The 13,570-nt window shown below is 33.4% G+C and overlaps 2 protein-coding genes, 1 long non-coding RNA gene and 1 pseudogene across 18 annotated transcripts; 2 read left to right on the top strand and 2 right to left on the bottom strand.

The window, feature by feature from the left end:
* Nucleotides 1-294: 294 nt before the first annotated feature.
* LOC104777384 (uncharacterized) lies at nt 295-1,937 on the bottom strand. The gene is made up of 3 exons (XM_010501622.2): nt 1,556-1,937; nt 658-772; nt 295-493 (listed from the first exon to the last, which is right to left on the bottom strand). Exons 1-3 carry the CDS (start codon nt 1,781-1,783, stop codon nt 420-422), a joined length of 417 nt encoding a protein of 138 aa, XP_010499924.1. The 5' UTR covers nt 1,784-1,937; the 3' UTR covers nt 295-419.
* Nucleotides 1,938-4,062: 2,125 nt separating this feature from the next.
* Nucleotides 4,063-6,126, top strand: LOC104777382 (uncharacterized). 16 transcript variants are annotated; one of them, XR_015593295.1, is made up of 7 exons: nt 4,063-4,281; nt 4,466-4,546; nt 4,656-4,740; nt 4,849-4,919; nt 5,284-5,375; nt 5,469-5,538; nt 5,829-6,126. It is a non-coding gene; the product is annotated as an uncharacterized LOC104777382 (long non-coding RNA). The 16 variants fall into 16 exon arrangements; XR_015593288.1 differs by having other exon boundaries at nt 4,064-4,281; nt 4,368-4,546; XR_015593285.1 differs by lacking the exon at nt 4,849-4,919.
* A 1,954-nt stretch (nt 6,127-8,080) lies between these two features.
* LOC147946989 (uncharacterized) lies at nt 8,081-9,488 on the top strand (annotated as a pseudogene).
* A 453-nt stretch (nt 9,489-9,941) lies between these two features.
* LOC104777381 (glucuronoxylan 4-O-methyltransferase 3) lies at nt 9,942-11,363 on the bottom strand. Its single transcript, XM_010501620.3, has 2 exons — nt 10,806-11,363; nt 9,942-10,719 (listed from the first exon to the last, which is right to left on the bottom strand). Exons 1-2 carry the CDS (start codon nt 11,194-11,196, stop codon nt 10,217-10,219), a joined length of 894 nt encoding a protein of 297 aa, XP_010499922.1. The 5' UTR covers nt 11,197-11,363; the 3' UTR covers nt 9,942-10,216.
* Between the last annotated feature and the right edge of the window lie 2,207 nt (nt 11,364-13,570).

The following is a 13,570-nucleotide window of genomic DNA, read 5'->3' as shown; positions in this document are numbered from 1 at the left end:
CCTTTATCGTCTACCCTCTCACTCTCTGTACCAGACTACACTGCCAATGGAGCTACCGATGTGGTACATGTGGAATTCTAATATTCTTGGGGAAAATGCCATTTCAGATGGCTTAGGCTGGGACTGTTTAGTTATCTATCAATCATTCAATCGCCTCATCTGGTACCTTAGCAATGTGAACTGTCACCAGGAGTAAACAGATGTATCAGATTGTTCCTAAGTGTTGGGGCTATGGAACCAAGCCTGGGTTTCAACCAAAGTGGTATATTTTGATGGAAATCAGAAGCCTGATGCTAAAATGGAACTTGGAAATTTCATTGTACTTATGGAGAATTTAAGACAAAACATCTCTTTGAGGACATGTTTTAATCATTCTAACAGAGCTGGGTTCATTCACAAGCTTGGAAGATGGTCAAATCTCAACGAACACGGCGAGCTTTATCTTCCTGCCCCAACCCTAGAGACCTCTGTGCATTTGCAATGCCTTCAGGATCTGCATCAACCACATCAACGGTTAAAACTACATACCAGCACAATAGATCAAGGGTCATTGACGGGGTGAAGGTAGAAAAAGATTGTCATCACGACTTTTATCACACATGTGCACGACAAGAAAACATTTGACTAAACAGATGGTATTTGGAAAATCATGCTCACCAAAGAACTGAGTGAAAATGCGGGTGAAGAAGCTCAAGTTGCGAGAGACGTTGAATCCCATGGCAGGAGGAAGAGGCTTCACCAAAGTGTCTATAGTGAATACTCTTTGCAGGAACTGTAATAGAGAGGCAGACTGTACAGCTTAGGAAATGGTTTTTGAAGATACAGAATTTTCTAGTCTGAGGTTACAATCTAAAAAACGAAAATCAAAGCTATCCAGCAAACTGCTTCTCTATGAACACCCTGTGAATGCATAAATTTTGTTTTCTGAATGTAAAGATGGTTCGAGATGTATGCAGTGTGTCATGATTCAGATTCTATTAGAAACATACTCATTCATATATAAATAAGCAGAAAGGAATGAAAAATCCATTTGAACAGAAGTAGCGTTAAAGTATCTCCCTAACAATAGAGAGGTTCACAAACCTGACCAACTAACTATTAAACTCTCCAGAACTACCAAAGATAAGTTTTCGTAACAAATTGAAGTATATAGCCAAAGAGACGAAGGTTTACATCAAGATTACACAGTTTTGTTCCACTATAGCACACCAACCGCTCTTAACATTATGCAAGGCATACAATTAATCCCTTAAAAACAGCTCTTACATTTATGGCAGCTGTTCTTGAAATGTGAATCTAATATATGAGATTCTAACCAAGCGAGTATATGAACCATTTGCACTCAATCCATTAAATTACAATCGTAACTTCATGTAACAAAGCGAGTGAAAAATCCATTCTTTTCAGCTTCACATAAGGCTTAGATTGATTGATTGTTATATAATCTTAGACACAAAACTGTATAAGAGAATTGCATAAACGCAGATACAGAGAGGAGCAAATTCACTATATGAAACCTAGAATTACAATAAAGAGAGATTAGGGTTTAAGAGACCTGATAGTTGCGATTGAAGCTGTAACGAAGCTGAGGATCAATCTCAAGTAAATCATCATCATCATCGGCGAGACTACCTTTTTTGGCACCGCGGCTAGGGACGTGCATCTTCGACATACCATCAGAATCCTTTGTGACCTTAAGCTTTGCTCCGCTAAACTTGTCAGAGTCATCATCGTCGTCGCCTCTCCACGGGGCTTTTGATAAAAGTTCCTTCTTCTTCGCCATTGTTGTCTTTACCCCAATCCTTTGAGTTCTTCGTGTGTGCTTTTTGTTTATGAGTGGGATAAGGCCCTAAAGATATTGTTTGGTTGCAAAGTTAAACTTGTTACTAAACAAGATATGAGTTATCAAAATGTCTTGTTTGGTTATATAGTAGGATGTGTTACCAAACGGGATATGAATTTCTCTCCATCTTCTTATAATCAAAAGAGAAGTACAAATAAAAAATGTCCAAAATGTTTAGCCTATTTACTAAAATTGCCACTGAATTAAACATTAAGGAGAGTCTTAATTGAAATTCGCTAGGGGTAATTTGGTCCAAATAAAAATAATAAAATATAATCGCAGATCTAATTATAGGTCCGCGCGTTTTTACTAAACCCAACCCAGTTGTATTGGATCTCAGTTTATTGGACTCTGTTTTATGCTTCAATCGTTTGTTGGCCCTTTAATTATTTATTGGACTCTGTTTTTGATCCGTATTGGGCTCCTACAAAACATAACAATCAAACCACCTAAAAATTAGAAATTGTAATTTTCCTAATATCACGTCATTTGCATATTAAATGCCATAAAGTTAGCTACCAATAGCTAACATATATACCAAAAAACTACTCCTTAAATTGTCACTAATATCACATAATAGTTTTTAAAATTGCATAAATATAAATTGCAAAATCATAACTAATAACCATATTTACTCGATAATCATCCCTAAATAAAAGCATCTTTCACGATAATTACCAAAAAAACTTCAATTATTAGCAATCATAACTGTATTCTTATGATCAAATCTTCAAAATATTGGATAAATAATTGCCATCCAAGATTTGCACCAAACAAGCCATTTGATACTCTAGGTTTAGCTAATATATTATAAATAGACTAATACTATACCTCATTACTCAACCAAACACCATCTTCATTCCTTCAAGATCAACGGCGCAAGCAGTTACTTTTCTCAATATTGTCAAGTCGTACAAGACATCTTGGCGAGTGCAAGTTCCGAGTCCTACAAACCTGGAAAACATACACAACACAACCAGGTTTGGTGAGACTTTTGACGTGATCCTCGCTGATGAACAAGTAAGTTACAGTCTAATTTATCCAACAACAAACATATGATTTGATATCGTAACTAATCTCGCTAATAACTTCATACTTTCGTAGGGAACAAAGATATATACTACTATCAAGAAGGATTGTATTATTAGTTTTCAAAGGCATATGGATCCAGGAGAATGGAGAAGCGTTCAAAACTTTGGACTGGTATCAATTGAGACCAGTTGCTTATGTTAACAAAATGGGTTTCTTGACTCAAACCATTGTAACAAAGATCGATCCTCTGTCTGATGACCCCCACCTAACTCTTACTACTTTCAAAGATGTTTTGACTGGGGTTCTTACTTAATGCAAACATGTTAATCGATAAAGAATCTTCTTATACATCTTATTTGATTTTTTTAATAATAGTTTATTAACATATTCAAAATTCTACTATGGGACAAGTTGTCAATGTTAGTGAGATAGAAATTGAGGTCAATAAGCCAAAATTGACTTCCAACTACAAGATGAATTGTAAGTTAAATACCACTATTCAAATTAGTGGAATAAATAAAAATTAAAATTCCATATCACACTACTAATTTATAATTACAAAATTACAATAATATATTACATAATTATACATATTATAATAAAAAGATATAATGTTTATGTATTAAACTCTACATACTGTAAAATCTTTTTAAAAATATACTGCTATACCATTTTGGCTCTTTAGTCAAACTATACATATAAAAATATATATATTTATACTTAATTAGTACCCAAATTTTAAAAACATAATTATAATTTGACATGCGGTGTAGTGCGGGTTCAAACCTAGTTAAATTGATTAAAGCTAGCCTAGGTAATACGAATTTCAACACATTGTTTGAATTTCAACAGTGCGATCGTCCTTCAAATACAATAATCTCTTCAAACGATACATGTACTGTTTTCCAATCTAAAAACATAAAAATTGATTGTTATCATTTAATAAAATTTTCATAACAAATTATTCCATTTAATTTTAGATATTTAGTATATTCATATCTCTACTGTTATTTGTAAAGTCATTTAAGGATATGTTATTGGAGTTATTACCAAATATTTGATTTTTTAAAAGAATAAGGACAAAAATTTTCACCCCATCTAAACGGATAAACACGGGGATCCTTTTGACGCGCTTATGTTAATTTTGGATCCTCTTATTTAATCGTGACAGTTGATTCATTTTTATCGTGGCCGTCGATTTAAAAGACCTAAAAAGGTGTTTCTCTCTCTCTCTCTCTATGCTCTTTGTCGCCGTCAATGACTACACAAAACTTTTTTCTTTAGCCTCTCCTCTCTCGCCGTCTCTCCCAAATGGATTATTTTTTTGTTTTCTTCTTTTTGTCGACAAAGTCGAAGAGATGTAGTCATGTAGAGGAAGAGAAGAAGGCAAAGATTTCATGGCTAAGGTTTTTGTTTCTCTTTTAACTAAATTTACATTTTATGTCTATGTTTGATGATTAAATTCCAAGTTTAATTTGGAATTTTGTTTCAGAATCTTGATTAGTATAATGGTTTTGTGTTCGTCTGATCATGATCACGATTTTGAGATGATAACCTCAGTCTCATTAATTCGCAATAACTAAACCTCAGAAACATGTGTGATTCATCTATCCTGTCAAGTAAGCCTTGCTCTGTCGCCGCCGTCAATTCATGGTTTCATGCTCGCAAGAGGTAATGTACCGTTATTAAAGATTATTATGTTTATGCAGAAGATTAATTCTGAACTAAATTACTTAAGGCAATAGAGAGTTTCATAAATGTTTACATGTATGACATGTAGTTTTTTGGCCATGGAAGGTGCAGAGGATTTCCTTAGAATATGAAACATTTCAATATTATCAAGCTCTGGATGTGAAAAGTTAAAGGTTAATTTCATTTCTTCGAACACGAGTCCAACCCTCAGCCTAATTACGCTTCTATAAATCTCTCCCTCTTCTATGTCATTTAATTCGCCATGTTTTTGTTCTTTTCAGTTTTTGCATTTTCATGGGCAATGATTTTTTTTAATCACACGTTGGACTGATTTCATATGCAATGGTTTTAGGTGAATCTATATGCAAGCTATTATTAGTTCATATTTTACTCTGTTTTCTTAGTTTCAAGTATAATATGATATTGGTGATGGTTCACTATCTGTATATTTATACATCCTTAAATGGTTTTAGATTTGAAAAACCGATACTTATAAGTAAACAGATCCTTATGATATTGGTGATGATTCGGTTTGTCTAAGTTGTATATTGCATGTTTTGGTGAATTAATTTGCAGAGTTTGGTTTTATAAGTTGCAGGTTCTGTTTCTAAGTTGTAGGTTTATTTTCAAATATAATTTTGTTTGGTTTACATGCTTGATGATTCACGTTTACAGTTGAAATTTGATTTGCTTTAGATGCGTTTACGAAATGCTAGGAAACATGATGAGGAACTTCACACAAGTGGGACAACAATTCTCGAGAGTGCACCTAATTCCATGAGCAGTCCATCTAGCTCATCCTCTTAAGGTTTGAACTCTTTAACCAAATCCCAAAATCTTGATGTGATATTTCTCTTATCTTCAATCTTTGAAAGCAACTGATTTACTTCTGTAACTTCAGCAATGCAGTCCTCCGGGTTGGAGAAGAAGTCGGGATACACATACCACCACTCCTCACCATTTTCTTTGAGGTACGTATTACTATTAAATTCTTTTTGTTACCTTTTTTTCTGAACCATTGTTAATATTTCTGGTTTCTTACCTTTTTGTTGTGTAAGTTTGCAGGTTTTAGTTAATTATTTTGTAGGGTTCGGTTAATTAATTTGCAGATTTTGATTATCTAAGTTGCATGTTTGGTTTGTCTAAGTTATATAGATTGCAGGTTTTGTTTGTCTATGTTACAAATTGTAGGTTTTTGTGAATTAATTTGGCTTTATAAGATGCAGTTTCAGGTTTGAGAAAATGCAGGTTTTCTTTGCAGGCTTGATGATTCATGTTTGCAGATGAAATTTTATGTCCCATAAATGCTTTTCAAAATGACTAAATGAGGAACTCGACAGAATTGTTACATTATATCTTCTTAGCAGACTTCAACAATGCAGGGTTCTCTAGGTTATGAACTGGGGAAATTTACAAGAAATATGTCAATGGTCGAATATTTGGAGCTGTAAGCTGCTAGCAAAAAGACAAGTTTCGTTTTTGTTTTTTTCCATTATATGTTATAAGTCTCATTCTCTCTGTTAATTATATTTTGGAAATCAAAATTGAATTTTGATCCATATTTTGTTGAAAGTGGGATTTTATATGTTTAATGTTTTTATAATGTTTTTGTACTCGAATTAATTTGTTAAACCAAGACTTTTTGATCTGGCAGAATCATTTATGATCATGTGTCTTTTGTCGTCGACAATTTCCTGAGAAACCGGTTTGGACGACCTACGAAGTAACTATTTAACAGAGAGAATTATAAGAATATGTAGACAAACAAAACCTTTAATGGAACATGCAAGTTAACCCGGTCTTTTAAATTCAATCCGTCAATTTTCTGAGAAACCGGTTTGGACGACCTTTAATGGAAAATTATTAATGATCTGGCTCTATGATAATATTTTTATAAAAATGTTGTAGAACGGGTTAATTATTTTATCACTTTTATACGTTCAAACTAAACTTACAATTATTTAAACAAATATATATAAATCTTTGATTTTAATATATCAATGTTTAAAATGTTAATAAGATATGTTAATTAAAGTATACAAACAAATTTATTAAATAATTTTTATTAAGATTAAAATGATACTGTTCAACCATTTAAAACAAAACATTAAACTTTACAATTTATGTTGTCTACTATGTAATTATTTAAAAGAAAACATTTATGAGATATAAAATTTCTAACGGGATGGATCGAGACGGAATGGGATGAGACTGGACTGGACGAGATTTAACATCCCATTAAAAAACTTGGAATATGTAACTAACTATTTTGGAACAGGCAATTTTAAAATTTTGGTATTTTTGACAACAGTTATATAGTTTTTGAAAATTATAATTTTTTTGATAATTTCAACTAACTAAATAAAAAAATATTCATCGAAGAACTCTGGTATCCCATTTTTATTTTTACCCTATCTCTTTTAGTAAACAATGTGTAACGAGTAATAATTTTGAAAAGAACAAATGTAAGACGAAAAATTATGATTGATACGGAAAGAGACGGGACTAGACGAGACGGGATGAGATGAGACGAGAGGGGATGAGTTGGGATGTAAGGAGATTGGACTGGACATGACGTGTTTCCTGTTCCAAAGTAAATACGTTTAAGTTTATTTTAAAAACAATCACATTAAAATAAACGCACCTTTGCTAAAGCACATGGATTAATATAATTCTTAGTCAACACCTGAATATTTTGTCCCGTGTTGTAGCACGAGTTACTATCTAGTTCAATTATTATAAAAGAAAAAATATATATTTTTTCGACATCCGCGATTGATATTTAGGAAGATCTGTGCAGGCAAAAAAAAAAAAAAAATTTAGGAAAATCTTGTAATAATAATTATAGAATGTTTGAAACAGTTTTTGTCTATTAATTGGTTTCCCAAACTAATAATATTAAAAACCAAAAAAGCCTTTCTTCATATACGACCTAAATCCCTAGAAAAGCTCTTCTCAATGGAACGATTAGGCCTGGGCATAAAAACTGTACCCGAATACCCAACCCGGAACCCGACCCGAAAAATCGGGTTCGGGTTGGGTACGGGTTTGCCTATAAAACCCTATTGGGTTCTATTTTCTAATACCCGTGGGTTCGGGTTAGGGTCGGGTAATACCCGATACCCGTTTGGGTACCCATTAAACCCAAACATATAAATATATTTATAATATTTATCATTAATATAATGCAATTACCCCAAAATTATGATTATAATTTTGAATATTTCATTTGGTTTATACCTAAATATCAAAAATAATCAAAATATCTAAAATATTTTGTTATGTAAGTCAAAATTTAACTAAATTTATTTAAATTTAATTATATTTTTTCGGGTACCCGGTAGTTCGGGTACTAATCGGGTTCTAAAATTTGTAACCCAAACCGACCCGAACCCGATAGTACCCAAACCGAACCGAACTCATATATCTAAAAATACCTAATGGGTTCTATTTTTCTAAATCCATTTACCCGAACCCGAATGGGTAATACCCGAACCCGAACGGGTTATCCGAATGCCCAGCCCTAGGAACGATCCGCAACCAAAGTAATTGTTGTTCTCCTTACGGATCTCTTCTTCTTACTCACTCTGTTAACCTCTGTTTTTCTCTATTAATTGGTTTCTTCACAAGAACAAAAATATGTGGAGTGTTAAAGTTTATGATTAGATCTTTTGTAATTTGTACCTTTAGGGTCTGGAATGGAACAATAGTGATGTAGCAGACGTTCCAGAAAACGAGTAATTGTTTTTATTTTTTAGTTTTTAATTTATTGGAGATCGAGTACTTTGTCATGTTGATAATAAAATAATATCCTAATTATTGCAGTAACATCGGCTGGGTGCAACCAAATCATCACAGTAGCAGTAGCACTGGCTGGGTGCAACCAAATCATCACAGTAGCAGTAGCACTGGCTGGGTGCAACCAAACCATCACAGTAGCAGTGGCAGTAGAAGTGGCTGGGAACAACCAACAAATTACTGCAGTAGCAGTGGCTGGGTGCAACCAAACTATCTTGATGGCAGGAGCAGGGAAGAACCAAAAACTGATTTCGGCCGTACCTTTAGCTGTATTCGCGTTGAGGGATATGACACTTCGCTTCGTGAGTAAGATCTCAAGCTCGCGTTGACAAAACATTTCTCTTCATGTGGAGTGAACGTACATATTTATGTTCCTAGGGACTTTGAAAGGGATACTCTCAAGAGGTTTTGGTGGCTTCTTCCTCCAATTTTCCCAGCTCAAAGTTCGATGTTAAGTAAAAAAAACTTAGTTTATTTTTTTGTTTCACAGTTTTGCCTTCATTCATATTGTGGGAGAAGGTGCCGAAGAGAAGGTGCCGAAGAGAAGGTGTTGGCACTAAGTGGCAGTGACGTTGGAGGATGGAATGTATTTGCCAGTTCTTCACGGTATGATGGACAATACAATGATCCTGGATGGGCTATTGTGAACTCTTCAAGATTCAGAATTCCAACCCACATGTAAATTATTATTTCTTCCTTAGCTTGTACATTATGAATTCTTGTCATGTTGATAAATGTTAACGCCCTGCAAAATCAAATTGTTAGGATGATAGTTACGGGGTATGACACCTCGCTTCCTGAGATTGATATCAAGATTGGGCTGTGTCACCATTTCTCTTCATGTGGAGAGATCACGGGTATTAGGATTTTTGGAGGCTCAAACGATCGCCGTGGCAGGTCTGTGTCGTCTATACCTCCACACAACTCTTAAGTTATTAAGTGCTAATCTTTTTTTGTTGATTTTTACAGAGATGCTCTCGTTTACATTCTTGGAGAAGACGCTTTAGAGAAGGCCATGGAACTTGTTGGTGGATGTGACGAGGGAGGATGGAATATTGCAGTTGTTTTGGCTATGCCGCCACCAGGCGCAACGATCGGATATGACCCATCATCATGTACGTAAACTTGCTCTAGATTCTTTGTTAGTCTTTGTAACAAAATTAAAAACCTCTCACTTAAATTTTGTGGTTTATTGTTTTAGCTTTTTCTTTACCTAAAACAAGTCCAAGATGACTGAGAGGTTGAAGAATAAGTTCACTATGGGGTAAAAAGTTTTCTCTTGGAAGAAGATCGAAGCTCTTTGATGTTTCTAACTTGTGATACAATATACAATGTCTCAGTAAAACATCTTGATTTGGACTTTGGTTATGTTAATTACCCCATGTTTTAGGTTTAGGTTGGTATAGTTTTTGAGGGTAGTTTATTACCCATGCATATTATATGAGTTGATCATGTACTCATATATTTGTGCTTTGATTTACCTTATAAACTCTTAATCTGACAAAAGCGAACTGTGCAACCACAAAAGCGAACAAACCATCAAATATAATTTTGCTTCTGTAGTGATCAATGACCATTCGGAACAAATCCTTATTTGTATTCATTAATCACAATAATGAAACCACAAATAATTATGCGAATAGTACTAGTCTCTTAATATACCGATTTCAGTAAATGCACTAAAATCTTGAAAACCGTATTCAAATCAAGCAAAAACACAACCAAAAATTAAAATATGCCAACTAAGCAAGTCCCTCAAAGAAAGACCACTAGGTAAATCAATTTACCAGCCCTCTGAGTCCGTTGACCGACCAACGACGCTGAACTGCATAAAAATCTCTCGGCACAAAATTAACGGCGGCGATCAACATCCACCGGACAAAAAGGTCGTCCAGCTCGAGCCCGATGGCTAGGAATAGTAAAATGTCTAAGCCTCCCATTTTGCTCCCTCATGTAACCTTTACACAAGAAAGTCGCTGAGAACTCATCTTCCACGGGACGGTTAACGTCGTGAACAAAAACATCAGTTTCACCATCTTCACGGTTACGAGCCAACAGCCCCGCCGTGTAAATAGCACTCATCCTCCCTGGAGCTTCTTCATGGTAACCAGTTGGAGCATCGACCATGATCAGATCCCATTTCGTATCGTAAAAATCCGCCGGGAAATCTTTCAACGCAAGGTCACATTTAGAGTTTCTCGGATCAGACACAGATCTACACTCTTCTGATCTTCCTAGCTCCATGAGTTTGTCTGAATCTTTGACTTTTGTGTCGTAAACTACGTGGTAAGATTCCAAGTTTGGGAATTTCTTGGTTACTATAGCAATCCAAGCCTTGTCTTCCTCAATAAACACTGAAAAATCAAACTTTTTACTAATGAGGGAAACGAAAATTGTCATTAGATCGGTTTGAAACAGAGGAAAGAAACAGAGTACTTACAGGTACGACCACCATGGTTGAGAGATGCCCACATTAAGCTGTCGTGACCTAAGCCAAAGACGAGGAAGTTACAAGGAGACTTCTTGTCCAAGACTCTCTTTGAGACAGCGACTTCGTCGAATGTTTGCTGTGGAGTGACGTTACTGGTGACGTAGTGAACCAATGCGTCTGATAATGAAAGTGGCATCTTTGTGCATTGTTGTGTTGTTGTTGGACATGCTTCTGGTTTATGGTGATGAGTTTGTTCTTCTTCTTGGGAGAGATTTGTTTTGGAGATTGGCTTTGAGGAAGAGATGTTTGATCTTGCAAAGAAGATGATGAGAAAGATCAAGATTGAGCAGCCAATGAATACGACCTTGAGATTAACGGAAGATTGAGATTTAGTCCTCATTTTTCCGATCTTGTTTTTTTCGGATAGATGAATGAGGAAGATGTTTTGATAATGGTTAGAAATGTATGTATATAGAGAGAGAGGTTATGGTTTTTAATGATTGAGGTAAGTTGAGGAGGACATGAAAGCTACTAAGGTTGCTGTTCTTCCAATACAACAGAAGTTGGTGGTGAATACATATACTAACTAATTTATTTTCATATTATAATGTGTATATTTGATTTATATATTCATGATAACTAGAAGATGTGAAACGTAATGGGGACATTTCTAGTTTAAAAAATGATGCTTGAAGGAGAAGAATCTGAACGAGACAGGTGTTACAAAGGAACCAACATGGTGGTTGCAACTTTCTTATTCCTTGTTTTTTAAATAACCACCCCATGTTGCTGTTTTAACAACTTTGGTTCTTTGTTTCTTGAACATTAATATTTGTCAAACTAGGAAAAAAGCTTTCATTTGCATAGTTCCAAAGGTGTCCAAATTGTCTCGGTTTAACTAAACCAATAAGTTGCTCCCAAAATTGAGTTGAAATTTAAATTCAGGTTTTCTTTAGCCAAGAAAACATATGTAACCAAACCGAAACCGATTAAACAAAAAACTTAACAGATTTTGGTTTTGCTTCCGATTTTGAGTTTATAAACCGGATGAAACCCAAATGACAATGGCAAGTCTGGTAATAACTTTCGATTAAGAAAGTTAATGATTAAGTGTTATGACTTAAAACAACGAGAGTCATACATCATCATTAGTCGTTAGTCCAAGGGTGGTGATGACGCAGGCAAAAAAAGAGATAATGCCTTTTAAATTACATCCTATGAATCCTATTAGTGCAATGTCGTGTCTGCAATATTGTTCAGTTCTATAAAAAAACAATTCATATATTTCAGACATTCGTATAGATGACTCGCGACATTATTGATAACTCTCTCATGCTCATGCATAATTTTTTTTTCTCAGTCTCCAACTATAATTTTTTTAGTATTCTTCAAAGGGATTTTCATTAATTATACGTATGCTTCTCTTTTTGTCAACGAGAATGATACTCCCTCCGTTTCAAAATATAAGATGTTTTAGCGAAGTCTTTTATTTCATTATATAGGATGTTTTCAAGTTTCTATGCAACCTTTAGATTAGTTTAGTATTTTATATTATGCAGTATTGTTTCTGATTGGTTAAACTTGTTAAAAGTAAAAACTTCTTAATCTGCATGTTTTAGTTAAAACATCCTATATTTTGAAACGGAGGGAGTATGCTAGTTTAGTAAATAGTCTCCTTCTATTAAAAAAAACATGGAAATGTTTCTAACTTTCAATTAGTCCAATTTAATTTTTTAATTGATACAATATACCGTATATTAATGTACTATGTAATAACCCGCACTATATGCGAGATAAATTGACTCAAATAAAATTATTATTAGTAAAATTATTATTTAGAATTTAAGGTGTCATAATAATAATTTTACACATAATTTTTTTATTTTATTCGAATTTGCATTTAATTATTTTGTGTAAAAATATATTTCACCCGTGAAATGTGGAATATAATGTTAATTATTGTGATAATTGTGATAATGTTATTTATTTTTAAGATTATTGTAATAATTAATTGTTAATATATACTCTCTTTGTTTCATAAAGAGTGTCATTTTAGAATTTTATTTTTGTTTCACAAACAAAGAGTGTCATTTTACGTTTCCAATGCACATTTTATATTTTCAATGCATCTTTTTCATTAGATTTTTTTAGTTTTACCCTTAATCTATGACTAAATTAACCCATTAAACATTTATTAAATAAGGGCATATATGTATATTTTAATATTTTCTTAATTTATGTTAAATGTGTCAAAATGACACTTATTGTGAAACTGAGGGTGTATTTGAATAGTCATCAAATTTTTTAAAATCGAAGAATAAGTTTTGTATTTCAAAAAATTAAATAGATGAATAAGTTTTTAATAGTTTATGAAATGAGATTTACTTTTAAATCATTAAATATGTTATGAAAATGATAATTAAATTATTAACTATATATATATATTTTTTAATAGTTGATGAAGTCTTTTATTTTTAAAAACTAATAGAAAGAAACATTACCTTGTATATTCTAATAACGCATTTATGTACATAATAATGAAATAAAGATTTTCTTATATATTTTAATGGCACATTTAATAAATCAAAAGACTTAGTTTTGTAAATATGTTTATCTTGAGATGCTTAATTGTAATTAAAATTGCTCTGACGACGACACATCAGCATTTTCAACAAAATGCTTCTCTATTAATATATAGGGGATACAATTTGTAAGTTACACATTGAGTTTGTAAGTAAATTGTTAGAATCTTAGCTTGGAATTTACTTTTCCTA

Source organism: Camelina sativa, chromosome 3 (genome assembly GCF_030686135.1).
Source record: "Camelina sativa cultivar CO46 ecotype springtype chromosome 3, ASM3068613v1".
In the NCBI taxonomy this organism is placed as follows: Eukaryota; Viridiplantae; Streptophyta; class Magnoliopsida; order Brassicales; family Brassicaceae; genus Camelina; species Camelina sativa.
The sequence above is the reverse complement of the archived record's forward strand: the minus strand, read 5'-3'. Positions and strand labels throughout refer to the sequence as shown.